General features: G+C 39.7%; 1 protein-coding gene across 1 annotated transcript in view; it reads left to right on the top strand.

The window, feature by feature from the left end:
* The first annotated feature begins 1,265 nt into the window (after positions 1–1,265).
* PRR16 (proline rich 16) overlaps positions 1,266–13,506 on the top strand; it is a 170,695-nt gene continuing 158,454 nt past the window's right edge. Inside the window, exon 1 of the mRNA XM_058539180.1 lies at positions 1,266–1,448. Within this exon, the coding sequence (XP_058395163.1) occupies positions 1,290–1,448 (159 nt within the window). The 5' untranslated portion in view covers positions 1,266–1,289. The remainder of the gene's footprint in view (positions 1,449–13,506) is intronic.

Consider the following 13,506-nt stretch of genomic DNA (forward strand, 5'->3'; position numbering starts at 1 on the left):
CTAAGGAATGACCAAAATGGGAAGCCTATTCAAATAATGATTTGGAATAGTGTGCACTGAAGAAAATAAAGTAGAGCCAGCCAGCCAGGTCAGTAGCTAATAGCCCATGGGTGTGCTACTATGGAAATTAAAACTTTAGCTAATGAGAATGGTAGCCACCTATCTACTGAGAATGACGCTGAAGGCTTCCTATTAACTCTCCTTGCTGGCTCCTTTTGACAGAACAGTCAGAAAGTTATTTCCTATTTACTTAGAAGCAAAATGCTTGAAATGGAGGCAAAAAAAAAAAAAAAAAGTTGGATGCGTTATTCAGCTCCCTCAAGAGGAGATCTAGACAGGGTACTTCCCCCCACCTCTATCCAAAACACACATCAGCATAGGTCACGAAAAGAGGAAGGACAGCTAAAAGAAAAAAAAAAGGAAAAGAAGAAGGGGAAGCTGTCCCAGATAAATACAGCCAAGATGACTCAGACAATCTCCCAGGGGATTTTTGGTGTGGGCACTTCAAGTTAATAAATCCGCTCTTAACACTGTGGAATCAGCAGGGTTGGGCTACCTCTTCCAAGAACACTTGTTGAATATCATGATTCCAGGGGGCGAGGGGTCGCTATTTACGCAATTCTCTTTGTTTTTCCTGCAGAAGTAAGAACACATCTGTTTAACTCGCAGGTCACTAGGAGAATGATTGCAGGCCTTCTGGACATACTTTGGTCCTGGATAAACATTAAGGGTCACTTGACTGACCCTAAACTCAACTGCTGATCCTATTGTGGTTCTTTCCAAATTGATCAGAAAGCGTGGTGGGGATCCGGATCTCTGCTACCGGGTGAAGCCGAAGGAATCCAGGCTAGATGTGAGACGACGTACAGCAGGCTGCGATGATGAGGGCATTTCAGGATTAAGAGGAGGGGACGCGAACTTGTCTCCAGGTGTTCTGGGAGAGACCCCGGAGGGTGTGCCGCGGGCCTGCAGCTGACGGCGCTGGGCACCGCGGCCGGGGAGCGAGCGCGTGTGTGCGCGAGAGCTGCGGGCGGCGGCGGGAGGAGGCGCAGGCGCGCTGCTCGCGCGTCTGCAGCCCCGCGCCGAGCGCGGCGTCTTGGGGAGTTGATGGCAGCACCACAGTGCGGCCGCCCGGCCGAGCGCCGAGCGCAGCCACCCTCCGCTGCCCAGGGAGCGTCCAAGATGTGGGGGGATCGGGGCGGCAGGAGCCGCAGCAGCGCCAGGGACGGGGGCGTGCAGCAGCCTCCGCTCGCCCGCCTGTGCTGACCTGCCTCGCTTGCCCCCAAAGAATGTCAGCCAAGTCCAAGGGGACCCACTCCTCGTCCTCTCCAGCCGAGGGACCGCCGGCAGCCTCCAAAACCAAGGTGAAGGAACAGATCAAGATCATCGTGGAGGATCTGGAATTAGTCCTGGGCGACCTGAAGGACGTGGCTAAGGAACTTAAGGAGGTGAGAGGCGCACGGGTGGGGAAGGAGTTCGTCGCCTTTTGCTCCCTCGGGGTTCCGAGTCCTGTTTTCACTGGGGACCGCCAGATTTCTTAACTCCTAGGAAACTATAGAAAGACGCCCGCAGACGGACTTTCTTTGCTCCGGCGACTCCTGAGAAGAGTTGCTGCACTTTCTTTTTTTTCAATCAGGAAGAAATCAACTAGTGTTTTAATCGATGGACCTGGGATGGTGGGAGGGCTGAACGCACGCGTGTGTCTCTGTATCTGTAACGTCTGGGGAGGGGGTTAACTGGGGGTGTGTCGACAGGGGAAGAAATGAACAGCCTGGCCGGAGAGTGCAAGATGCTCCTCTCCTGCCCTCTTGCTCCCCTAGAGTCCTTTGGCAAGTTGCTCTTGCCTGGCAGCCTCCCCAAGCCAGGGCTGAAGAGCGGTCGGGGTCCCGACCCTGGGCCAGGCCGGGGAGGGCAGCCTGGAGGAAGCTCGGTTCCGGCTCCCCTCCCGGGCTCCCGAGCCCCGCTGCAAGGAAGGCGACCCTGGCTGGTAGCAGAGAGCCCAGACTTGGGGATGTAGAGCGATCTGGGACTTGCTCACTTTCGCAGTTCCTGAAGCATCCCCTGCTCTCCTCCGAACGTCGCTACCAGTAACTCTGGGCCTTCCCACCACCCTACCTCCTTCCTTCCTCCCATCTTGTCGCCACTTGGCATTGAACCTGGGGAGCAGGGCGCGTCGGTGAGTGTGTGTGTGTGTGGTGTGCGTGCACCAGGGTCTTGCCACTTGAGTCCTGGCTCTTGGGAACCGGGACGGTTTGGGTCTTTCCGGCTCCCCCCCTCCCGGTTCCACTTCTGCCCTCCCACCCCCACCCCCCGTGATCCGTGATCCGGATAGAAAGAAGCGGAGGCAGTGTCAGGGCTGAGCCTGCGTTACTCGGCTGCTGCTCCAGGCGGGGGCGAGGGCCGGGTTGGGAGGGGTGGGGTCTCCCGCGAGCCCGGCTGGCAGCTGGTGGCGTCGCGGAGCTGGTGGCAGAATCCGAGCCGGCTGTTCCGCTTTCGAATGGGCGCCTGGTGCGGTTCTCGGTCAGGCAGTCCGCACCCGCAGTTGCTGGAGAGCTAAGACTGTAACTTCGAAGGTGGTGGTGGCCGCGGCGGAAAGGGAATGGGTGGGGCGTGGCCTAGGTCCAAAATTGTAATCCTGTGTCTGAGGCCAAGTGGGAGGAGATTGAGGGTTGTTTAGATGTCTGGCCTCTGGAGATTAACCTCCTCTGTCCAATTTCCAATCCAAATGTGAGGAAAGAGTGCCCGCCTCCTTCTCCCCGCTCTCTTCATTACCTCTACGAACTGAACTCCTCATTTGTTACCAAATGCAAATCTGTTAAAATGGCCCATTCGTTGCCAGGGTTCGGTTTGCCACTGGCAAATGTCATTTCTGTAGGTTGCTCCACAGACAGAACGTAATTACTACTGAGGTCCTGAGAGTGGGACTGATATAAATGATAGATGTGAGGATAAAACTTGTTCGTGTTTGCAGGGCTTCTCTAGGATCATTGCTTCACAACTGGTTGACAGATGGTGAGGTTACGTATTGAAATTAAACTCGAAAGATGTTCGTTTCTTTGTTATCCTTTTATTTGACATCTTTGGCAGGCTGTATTTTCATCTGAAACATTATGGCGTTTTAAAAAATGAACAAATTTGGGCATGTTCCTTTTGGCAGAATTGTGCTTTATAGTTGTTGAAGTTTCTAAGGTGGGGGAGATGGGAAACCTATATCAGTACAGTAACGTATATATTGTCTTAGCGAGGAGGCTGAGATTATGGTCACATCGCTCCTTACATTACGATGTGTCACTCCGCTCCGTATTTTAGACGAATAAATGACAAGAGACTGCACATGGTCCTGGTTCTGCTTTGCATCCTTATTCTGTAAACGTTAGAGACCAGGTAGATCTCCAGAGAAACTTTTAACCTCTCTGTGGCTCTTGGTTAGAATCGCAAAGAAGTAAATCAGGGAGTCTGTGGATCTCTCCTCCTTTCACTCTTTCTGTGTCTTCATTTACTTGGGGATTTTTAAGGAAAAAAAAAAAAAAAACCCAGGTAGTTTATAAAAGGAATAGAAAGCATAGATAATGTATAACCAAGTAAATGAAAGGATCTGTCTCCCAAACAGATCTAGAGATAAAATTTTGACTTGATGCTTTGGAAGCTTTGATCTGCTGCCAGGGCCTGTTTGGGTAAAAATCTTACCCCTGAGAGTGAAATTGATGAATGATAAATGATGTGATGTGATTGTTAGTTACTTTTGTGAGGATATCGTCATCCTCAGTTTGCACATGGAGATGTTTAGACTATGGCTAAATCTCAAAACATTAGCCATTTATATAATATGAATGATGGTTATTTTGAGAACAAAATATTTAGAGGGCATGTTTAACCTATGACATCTTGCAGTTGTTCATCATTTATCTTTTTGAGATAATACTGCACATGTGGCTGAACATGTCTTTAATGTAGTTTTAAATGAAGAAGTAACTGAAAACTTGGTAAATTACAAACCTTGTTGGTCTCTATACCTGTAAAATAAATATAAATGTCATTATTAATTCATCAGCTGTTACATTCAATATTCTGGCAGTTTATCCTTGGTATATATTAAATATAAACTGTTATATTTAAAATTCTAATTCCTTTATTTGCAATGCTGTGCTTTTAGGCCATAATGTATTTTGATATAAATTAGCAGAGAGCTCTTATTAACTTGGAACAGAAATTAGAAATCAAAAAGTGATTATGACTACATCACTATATAAGGCACCATATGGTATTTGTTTTTCTTTTCTGCTTTTTTCATTCTAAACAAAAATGCAGTATTCGTTTTTGAATATTCTGTTCTTTATTTTCCTATAACCTCTGCACCAGCACTGTTGGACTTTTGTTTGAGGTTATTTTAAATATTATTATGGGTGTCTTTTATGATTAGTTATTATTGCTTAATCATTTATAAGTGGATTATATATATACTGGAAGAAGAACAGGATTTCTAGAAAGTCTAAGGGCAGTTTTATTCTGCCCTCAGAATTTAGTGAAACCTCAAATAATTTGACTTTTCAGAAATAATAGGTCTTTTGGTCTTCTATACTATAATGGAAAAGGCTTAAGTATAATTCGACATATTTATTCAGTACCTATTATGTGCCAAGTACTATGTTATATTTTTATTGCTGCCAAGATGAGTAAGTTGTAGTTTCTGGTCTCAGTGAGCTCAACAGTTTGGTTTGGGATGCATTTATCCTCTCTTTGAACATCAATAGTGTAAAAAGTCATTACTGTTTTTAGTGGCCACTCTCACTATGATCTAATAGCTTTGGGGGAAGAAAGCAGAATTGAGAATAAGAATGAGTATATGAAGATTTATAAACCAATGCTTGCTATATACTTAGTAGTATGGTGAGCCTTTGGTGAAGAGAGTAGAAGCTTAAAATAGATAGTAAAATATGAATTTTAAGAAACTTACAATTTATTCAGATTGTCATGATTAGCATATATGGATCAATGCCATCTATAGGAGATCATATATCCAAGTGTTACAACTAAATATTGGAGATTTTCATGAAGGATAAGTCCTTTGAAGAAATGAAGAGTCAAAAAGGAAGATTTTGGATCTTTCTTTGAGGTGTGGATAAGATTTGAAGAGGTAGAGAGGAGAAAGAATTAACAGGAAACAGCATTGGAATACAAGATCAATCCATGTTGCCTTTTTCTACACATTGAAGAAAAGAAAAAAAATAATGGCGAAACTCTGGAGTTTTAGGGAAAATATTAACCATTACTGGTTTGTTAGGTGTGGAGTGATCTTTTTTTCTTAAGCAATGTAGAAAAAAGAGCTATTGATTTTTAGAAATAGTTCTTAACCTGACACTTTTGGGTACCAATTTGCCTGTTCTTTTATGAAGATCTCACTGGTAAACTGTTGTGCATTAAATGTTGGTGTTAATGTGGGATCACAGATCTTGTTGGTTAGAGAGAGATTGGAATATGTAATAAACAGCCTTTTATTGGAAACAAAATTCATTCCTGCTTCAGCTGAATTCTCTTTTAGTTTAGACTGATTATAACCTTGTGCATTTTTTGTAGTGTTTTCATTTTATGATTTTAAGTAACAAGACTGCTATATGGGTTGAAAAAATGTGTATATAATTTTTTTTTTTTTTTACTAAGCTTTGTCGAGTAGACATGACTCTCATGGAGGAACCAGTTAAGATGAGGTGTTCTCTTACTGCCCTGGAATCACTCAGTGATCAGACTCCACGGGTGGGAAGATGTGTCAGCATTGCGGTTGGGGATTGGAAAGCACCCAGGATTTGTCTTATAATGTCATAAACAGAAATCAATTAAACTTCAGTTTAATTTTGAAAAGTTTGAAAACTCATAGAAAATGATCCATTTGGGGGCTGATGAAAACAGAATTAACAGTTATCTGCAAAATATATTTGTTTTTAAATGTTTTCCTCTTTTTAATGGCTTATCCACTTGAAGCTCTGTAGTTTATTGCTGTAGGAAATCCTACCAAATATGTTTTGGTTAATGAGTCCATGCACATATAAAATTCATTACTAGAACAAATTATAGAGAATAATCTCTGGAGTATTTTCTAAGTTCTAAAGTTGTGAATGAATGAAATTTCACAGTTCATTCAATTGTAGCAATAGCTGTACTTTTACTAGGCTGTACAACAGTCTACCTCCCCAAACTGAAGTATATTTACCAAATGCTAAAATGCTTTTTAATTTTTCTTGTCTTAATCCTGATGGCTTAGCAAGTTCCTAAAAGAGCAGAATGGTTCTGAGAAAATAAAGATAACCAATAACTATCCTTCTAGGTCTCTCTATTTCCAATGCATTAAACCATTCAAGACTCAGAGAATTAGCTGATAAGAAATTCAAGCAGACTTAAAGAAATAAATAGACAGTATGCCTGAGGCAATAGTGAAGTAATAGATAATAAAACCAATGTAATAAGTTTCATTGCTACCTGGATTATGTTTTTTCCACACTTGCTGCTCTGAGGATCTCGGGTATTGAAATCAAAATGTAGGGAAAGAGCTAGAAATGCAAGTATCTATATTTCAAATAGAAACATATTTTCCCAAACAAATTAAACTACAGAATCTTCTTGAGAACTATTTCATGAAAAATTTTATGGGCAATTTTGAAAATTAGAAAGATAAAATTTCAATAGACTGCTGATTCAGTTCTGATTGAAATTCACATAATTGACATCAAGCTGAAAATAAAAGATTAGTGAACAACAAAAAGTATTTTTTTCTTTTAAAAAAATTAAATTTATTTATTTATTATTTATTTATTTTATTAAGACTTTATTTTTACTTTATTTTTTTAGAGCAGTTTTAGGTTCACAGCAAAATTGAGGGGAAGGTACAGAGATTTCCTATATACTCCCTGCCCCCACACATGCATAGCCTCCCCATTATCAACATCCCCCACCAGAGTGCTCCATTTGGCACAACCAATGAGTCTTCACTGACACATCATAATCACTCCCAAAGCCCATAGTTTACATTATGGTTCACTCTTGGTGTTGTGCATTCTGTGGGTTTGGACAAATGTATAATGACGTGTATCCATCATTATGGTATCATACACAGTATTTTCACTTCCCTAAAAATCCTTTGTGCTCTACCTATTCATCCCTCCACCAGACTCAACCCCAAGGATTCATTTTTTAAAGGACAGATATCGTTTTTTTTCTGATTTTAGAAGTAATATAGTATATGAATTTCACAGAGAGTTTGGAAAAATCTAAAAATTATAAAGGAGAAAATAAAAATTATCCTTAATACCACAGAGAAATAGATATGTTGAACATTTTGCTATATTTCCTTTCAGTCATTTTGTATACATATTTTTAACATAGATGAAGTCATGTAAAACTATGAAATTATGTACAAGTGTGTTTTCTGCTTTCTCCAATAGCATTAGATCATAACAATTAGATCTGCTGTAAGTTACTTTTATAGTTCCCCTAATGTTGGACATTCTATTTATTTCCAAATATTTGTGGTTTTAAATATCACTAAAAAGAACAGCTTTGGCAATTAAAATAGCTAAGATGGATAGATTTTACTCTCTGCCTGGTACTCTTCTAAGTGCATTTATTTATGTTAAATCCTCAAATCCTCAAAACAGACATATGAGAAATGTACTATTTTTACTCCATTTTATGGATCACAAAACAGAGGCTAGAAATATTAAGTCACATGCCCAAGGTCACTTGACTTGTAAGTGAGAAGTGAGTTTTCAGTGCCAGGCATTTTAGTGCTAGAGCCCAGGCCTTTAATCACTAAGTGCTATGGCTTTTCCCAATTTTTTTCTTCCCTTGCAAGTCAAGGATGTGAAAGTTTTAAAGTTTTCAATCCATACTGCAAAACTCTCTTCCAGGGAATTTTCACAAATTTTTACTTCCAGCAGCAGTATATGTGTGGACACTATTTCTTAAATTTCGAATGAAGCTAATAAACCATTTAGGTCTTGTGTAGTTTATTATTTTTTTATGGTAGCAGTCATCGTTCTTGTGGGTTGCACTCAATTTCACGGACCAGTACTGAGGCAAAATTAACAATAAGTTAATTAGACCTTGCAGTTTGCATCTTCCAAATAAATAGGTGCTGCAGTGAATTATTTTTGACCTATTTGGTCTTCAAAAAAATACTAATAAAGGGGCTGGCCTTGTGCCATAGCAGTTAAGTGCATGCGCTCCACTGCTGGCGGCCCAGGTTCAGAACCCCGGGCTCGCACCGATGCACCGCTTGTCAGGCCATGCTGTGGCGGCATCCCATATAAAGTAGAGGAAGATGGGCACGGATGTTAGCCCAGGGCCAATCTTCCTCAGTAAAAAGAGGAGGATTGGCATGCATGTTAGCTCAGAACTGATCTTCCTCACACGCACAAAACAAATACTAATAAGAATATTACATAGCTTTTGTATTATGACTTAGAAAATAAAGGAGCAACTAATATGGGTGCTTGCCGATATCTTCATTGTATTCAGCTGTTGCAAATGAATTTAAAAGAATTTGGAAAACTTTTATTCTCTTTTGTTATCAAATTGCCTTAGAAGGGAGGTACTATCCCTAAGTTTTCTGAGAGATGTTTGGGGCTTGACAGTTGTTTTGCTTTCTGCAAACATTAGATTTCTCATGTTAATTTTCGTGCCATCAAATGTAGGCCATCCTCTCTTCCACTCACGTATAAAGGGAAACAAGAAATGATCTTATTCTAAAATCCCGTTTGTTTTTTTTTCCCATATAATATGGATAGAAATGTTTTCATTATATTGAAAGTTAGTTCATTAGAAAGAACCAGTCTGAATTAAGATTTCCCATAGGACCTGGGAAACCAAAGTCAGCACTACTTCAGCTCTAAACAAGATCCAGAAAGTAAGAACAACTGAAATGAGAAATTAGACATATCTAATTAATGGCCAAATCAAAGTAGGCCCACAAAGTGGCCTGTCAACTCAGGACAGATGTTGCCTTATATGGCATAAGCTATTTTTATTTTTGAGAATGGAAGGACCTGAGGATTCCAAGGGAACTGAGCTCCCAGACCCCTCTTTAGGTAAGAAACATTAGCATTGTTAAGACAGAACTTGTATTTATGATCTTTGTTTTCCCTCCTGCTTTGCAAATACTACTTCAGGTCGGCGTTTTAGATAAATGTTTACTTGTAGAATAATTGAAGTCAGTCAAATTACATACCTATGCCCAATGAGTCAGTTGTTATGCTGTGTGGCACACTGTAAATAGAATTCCAGCTACAGATAACATATGCCATACTTGTCTAGAGAGAGCAAATTTGATAATTTCTAACAGGTTCTGTTGTCTTCTCTATACTACACGAAAGCTAACAGATATATTGGTGTTCATGTGCCTCTTTCATAATATCAAATCTTATTCTAAGATTTCAACCTATGTTCAAGTGACAGAAAAATACCAGGTTAAAAAAAATATCAGTCAAATCAATTGTCTTTTAGCAGCAGTGGTTCTTAATTTTTTTCCCCCATATCAAAAAGCCCTTTGAAACTTGGACAAAACTGTGGATATTTCTCCTGGAATAAAAGCTCATACAAACATAAGTTTTTGCACATGTTCAGGAATCTTGGGAGGATGAGAATGACTCAGGTAAAGAGATAAAACAAGTGATTGATTGCCTTTTAAAAAGTTTTTTCAGCTAGTTATTTGAGCCCCAGTTTCATAATTTTCAAAATCAAAGTCAAGGAAGCAAGGAAGAAAAAAATGCTAATGGCTGCCATCTGATGGTTTTTATTTCAGAGAGAAAATGGGTAGTTTATTGGCAATTTACTTCTCTTAGAGGGGCTGTGGTAGATGTAATCTCAAAGTGGGGGGAAAAATATATGTATGTAATTCACTACTCTCCAAAAACTGTAGAGTGCTCATATGTCTAAAGGTTAACTCTCACAGTTTGTTGTCTTTTATGATGTGTGCTGGAGTACATCACTTCATAGAAGGACAAAATGTTTCCAGAGCTTTTTGTAAATTAAGCGTATTCTCTTCTTAAAACTGGTCCCAGAACAGCCTTTTTCTTTGTTTATAATTTTCCTGTGTGATATTAATTCATGAATTAAGAAAGATTTATTGAATTCTTGATACGTGTAAGGCACTGTGCTGAACCGTAAAGGATGAGAACGTGAATGAGCTTGAGGACCAGCCCTTGAAGAAAGTCACCTGTAGTAGGGTAAACTTCACCTCTAGTAGGGTGCAGGAAGTAACTCTAAAGCAACGTGGAATGCAGAAAGGGCCGTATTAAGTCACACCTAGAATGCAAAGATGGAAGAAGCATTCATCTCACTTACCATTTTAATTGATTCTCTCTGAGTTAATGAATTCTAAACTTCGCTTAATAAGATGTGTGGTAACTCCGATAATGATACAATAATTTTGGGATATGAAGGCAAGCCTTTCAAATTCATACATATTTTGCTTTGTTATTCCACATTAGAAGATTAGTCTTAGGGATTATGTTAATGTATTATGAAATTTCAGTACATATTACTAACACCAGAAGTCACTTTTATAAAACAAGTCTCTCCCAATGTTCTCTGTTACCAAAGAAATGTGGATGCATTTGAAAACAATCAGCAACTGGTTATTGTTCTCTTTAAAACTTGTTAAAATAAATCACTAATGTTTTACGTACGTTGTGACAATCAAGCTTTTGTAGGTATATGATTTCTATCTCTTAATTTAATTTGAATATACAGCTAAAAAATTATGACAAAATTGCTGAAAAAGGTATCTAGGTAACTATTTTCTTTTTACTTTCAATGATGGTGATAACGCTCTAGGGCAACCATAATTATTTGAAAATTACTTTGTAATCTTAAAGCTCAAATATCAGATATAAGTTTTTGTCTATTCAATTATTGTATGTAGAATAAAGTATAAGTTTGATTGTCCTGTGATTGGCTAGATGGATGTTTTTGATAAATGTTTGAAATTATTTTTTTTTTAAAATAATAGGATAATTTTGAGGCTGTGTTACACAGTAAGGTGGAATAGTGCAAAAGGGTAAGATCTCAGACTCTGAAGCTGCCACTTCATTTCAAATTGCTCTGCTGTGCAATATTGGGCACATTACTTAATCTTTCTTTGACTTCATTTCCTCCTTAACATGGCAATGGCGATCATAATATTACGTACAGTATAGACTGGTTATGGAGATTGAGTTAATGTATGTAAAGCACTTAAAATGGTTCCCATGAACAGAGTGAGTGCTGTATGTGTATTTGTAATTGTCATTATTATTTGAATTTGTGCGAGCCTCTTTATTCATTTATTCAACAAATAATTGTTTAGCACCTACTATATGCCAGGCACTGTTCTAGTTCTGGGGATATAGTGGTTAACAAAATAGATAGAATTCCTTCATGGAGCTTGCATAGGGGGTAGGGAGGGCATGGGAAAGACAGACCAACATAATAAATGCCAAATTACGTCAAATACTAGAAGGTGACAAGTCCTGTGAAACAATAGAGGATTATAATGGGAAGAGCAGTGATGGGGAGGAGGTGCAATTTTAAATAGGGTGGTCCAGAATAAGCCTGATTGAGATAGCAACATGGCGGCATCAGAGAAAAAGCTTGGAGGTGAAGGAGATAGCCCCTAGTATGGATGTCTAGGGGAGCACTTTCCAAGTAGAGGGAACAGTGGTCCAAAGGCCCATGGTGGGCATGTGTTCCGAGTATTTGCAGAAGAGCAGGGAGGCCGGTGTAGCAGGAGTGGTTGAGCGGGGGTCAGAAGGGCACAGGGAGATACATCTAAGGATTCTAACTTTTACTCAGAATACAATGGCGTCTTTGCAGAGTTTTGAGCAGAGGAGTGACCATGTCTTCCTCTAATTTACCTTTAATCTCTAGTTCAGGGTTTCACAAACATCGCTCGATTGACATTTTGGGCAGATAATTTTTGTTGTTGAGGGCTGTCCTGTGCATTGTAGGATGTTTAGCAGCATCCCTGGCCTCTACTAACTAGATGCCAGTAGCAACCCAAAATGGCAGTGTGACAACTAAAAATATTTCTAGATATTGCCAAATGTCCCCTCGGGGGAGAAAGGAATCATCCTAGTTGAGAATTACTGCTCTAGCTCTTCCCTCTTGTTCCATATTACTTAATATTGCTTTCTTTCTCGCACCTTTTTATGTATTTATGCTTTTATTTGGTATTTATTCATCAAGCATTGGGATTTTATGTTCCTTTCATATCTTGTATTCTCTTTTTTTGTAAACCATTATCTGTGCTTTTTTCTTACAATTACCTGATTCTTTTTCCCCTCACTGAGCCTAGTTTTAAAATGCACCTTCTCATTTCCATTCTCCACTTTCTCTATTTCATTTTCCGTTTCTCACAATGAAATAAAAATTAAACTGACAAATTTCAAGGAATTTGAGTGTGTATGTGTATTTTATGATTTGGGATAAAGAAGGGAAACTCAGAAGGGATGCTGAGAATGGCCGGGGCTGAGCTGCTTGCCTTCTTGCCACTGTCAGTTGACTGGAAGGAAGAGCTCTGCATCTCATCCGTCAATCTGCCTCATGCTTCTCCTGCCTGCTCCATTTCTGTAGAGATAGGAGAAGTTTGCAGGGCATCACTGCTCTGTGGCACAGCACAAGTTTTAGAAGAAATAGGATTGTGGTGATGATGATGATGAACATGACTAACATCTGTTCAGTGCTCACCATGTACCAGGAGCTGTTCTGAGTTAACTCATTTAATCCTCACAGTCACCCTTTGAGGTTATTATAATTGTTCTACATATGAGGAAGCTGAGACAGAGAGATTGACTAGTATAGAGAGCAAGTGATGGAGTTGGACCCTTATATTTCTCCCTTTAAACCATTGTCCATAACCAGCTTCCCAGTTCCTAGCAGCAAAGTAGTCACTCTGCTATTTTTCAGGCTTTAAACTTCAATGTAATCTTTTTCCTGTCCCTCCTCTACTTCATCTGTCACTTTCCCTTTTCTTTTTCTTCTCTTCTTTCTCTTTTCCTATATTCCTCTGTTTTTGTTCTCTTTTCCTTCTTCTGCTTCCTTATCAGCTTCTTTGATAGGCCTATGTATCTTATTCACTTATTCAAAAATTTTCCTTAAATGCCCACTATTTTCAGGGCAATGTGCTAGGCAATAGAAATAAAATAGTGAGGAACACATACATGGCCCCTGCCATCTGGAATGTGCATGCTAGTGGGCAGACATTATTCGAATAATAACAGAAATAATATTTATTAAGGAGCATGAAGGGCTATTAAAGAAAAGTACACAATACGACACCAAGGTAAAATCATGGATAAATCTTGTAGATTCTTGCTCAACAGGGAATTTCAGATTAGCTGCCTTTTTCCTTCCCACTGCCACCTCTTTAATCCCAATGCTATTAATTTCATGGATGATGTTTTAATAGCCCTAGAGCTAATCTCTCTGTCTTTTGTTCTCCTCTGCCAATTCGTTCTATAAACACTGCCAGATTTATCT

This window comes from Diceros bicornis, chromosome 1, assembly GCF_020826845.1.
Source record: "Diceros bicornis minor isolate mBicDic1 chromosome 1, mDicBic1.mat.cur, whole genome shotgun sequence".
NCBI lineage: Eukaryota > Metazoa > Chordata > Mammalia > Perissodactyla > Rhinocerotidae > Diceros > Diceros bicornis.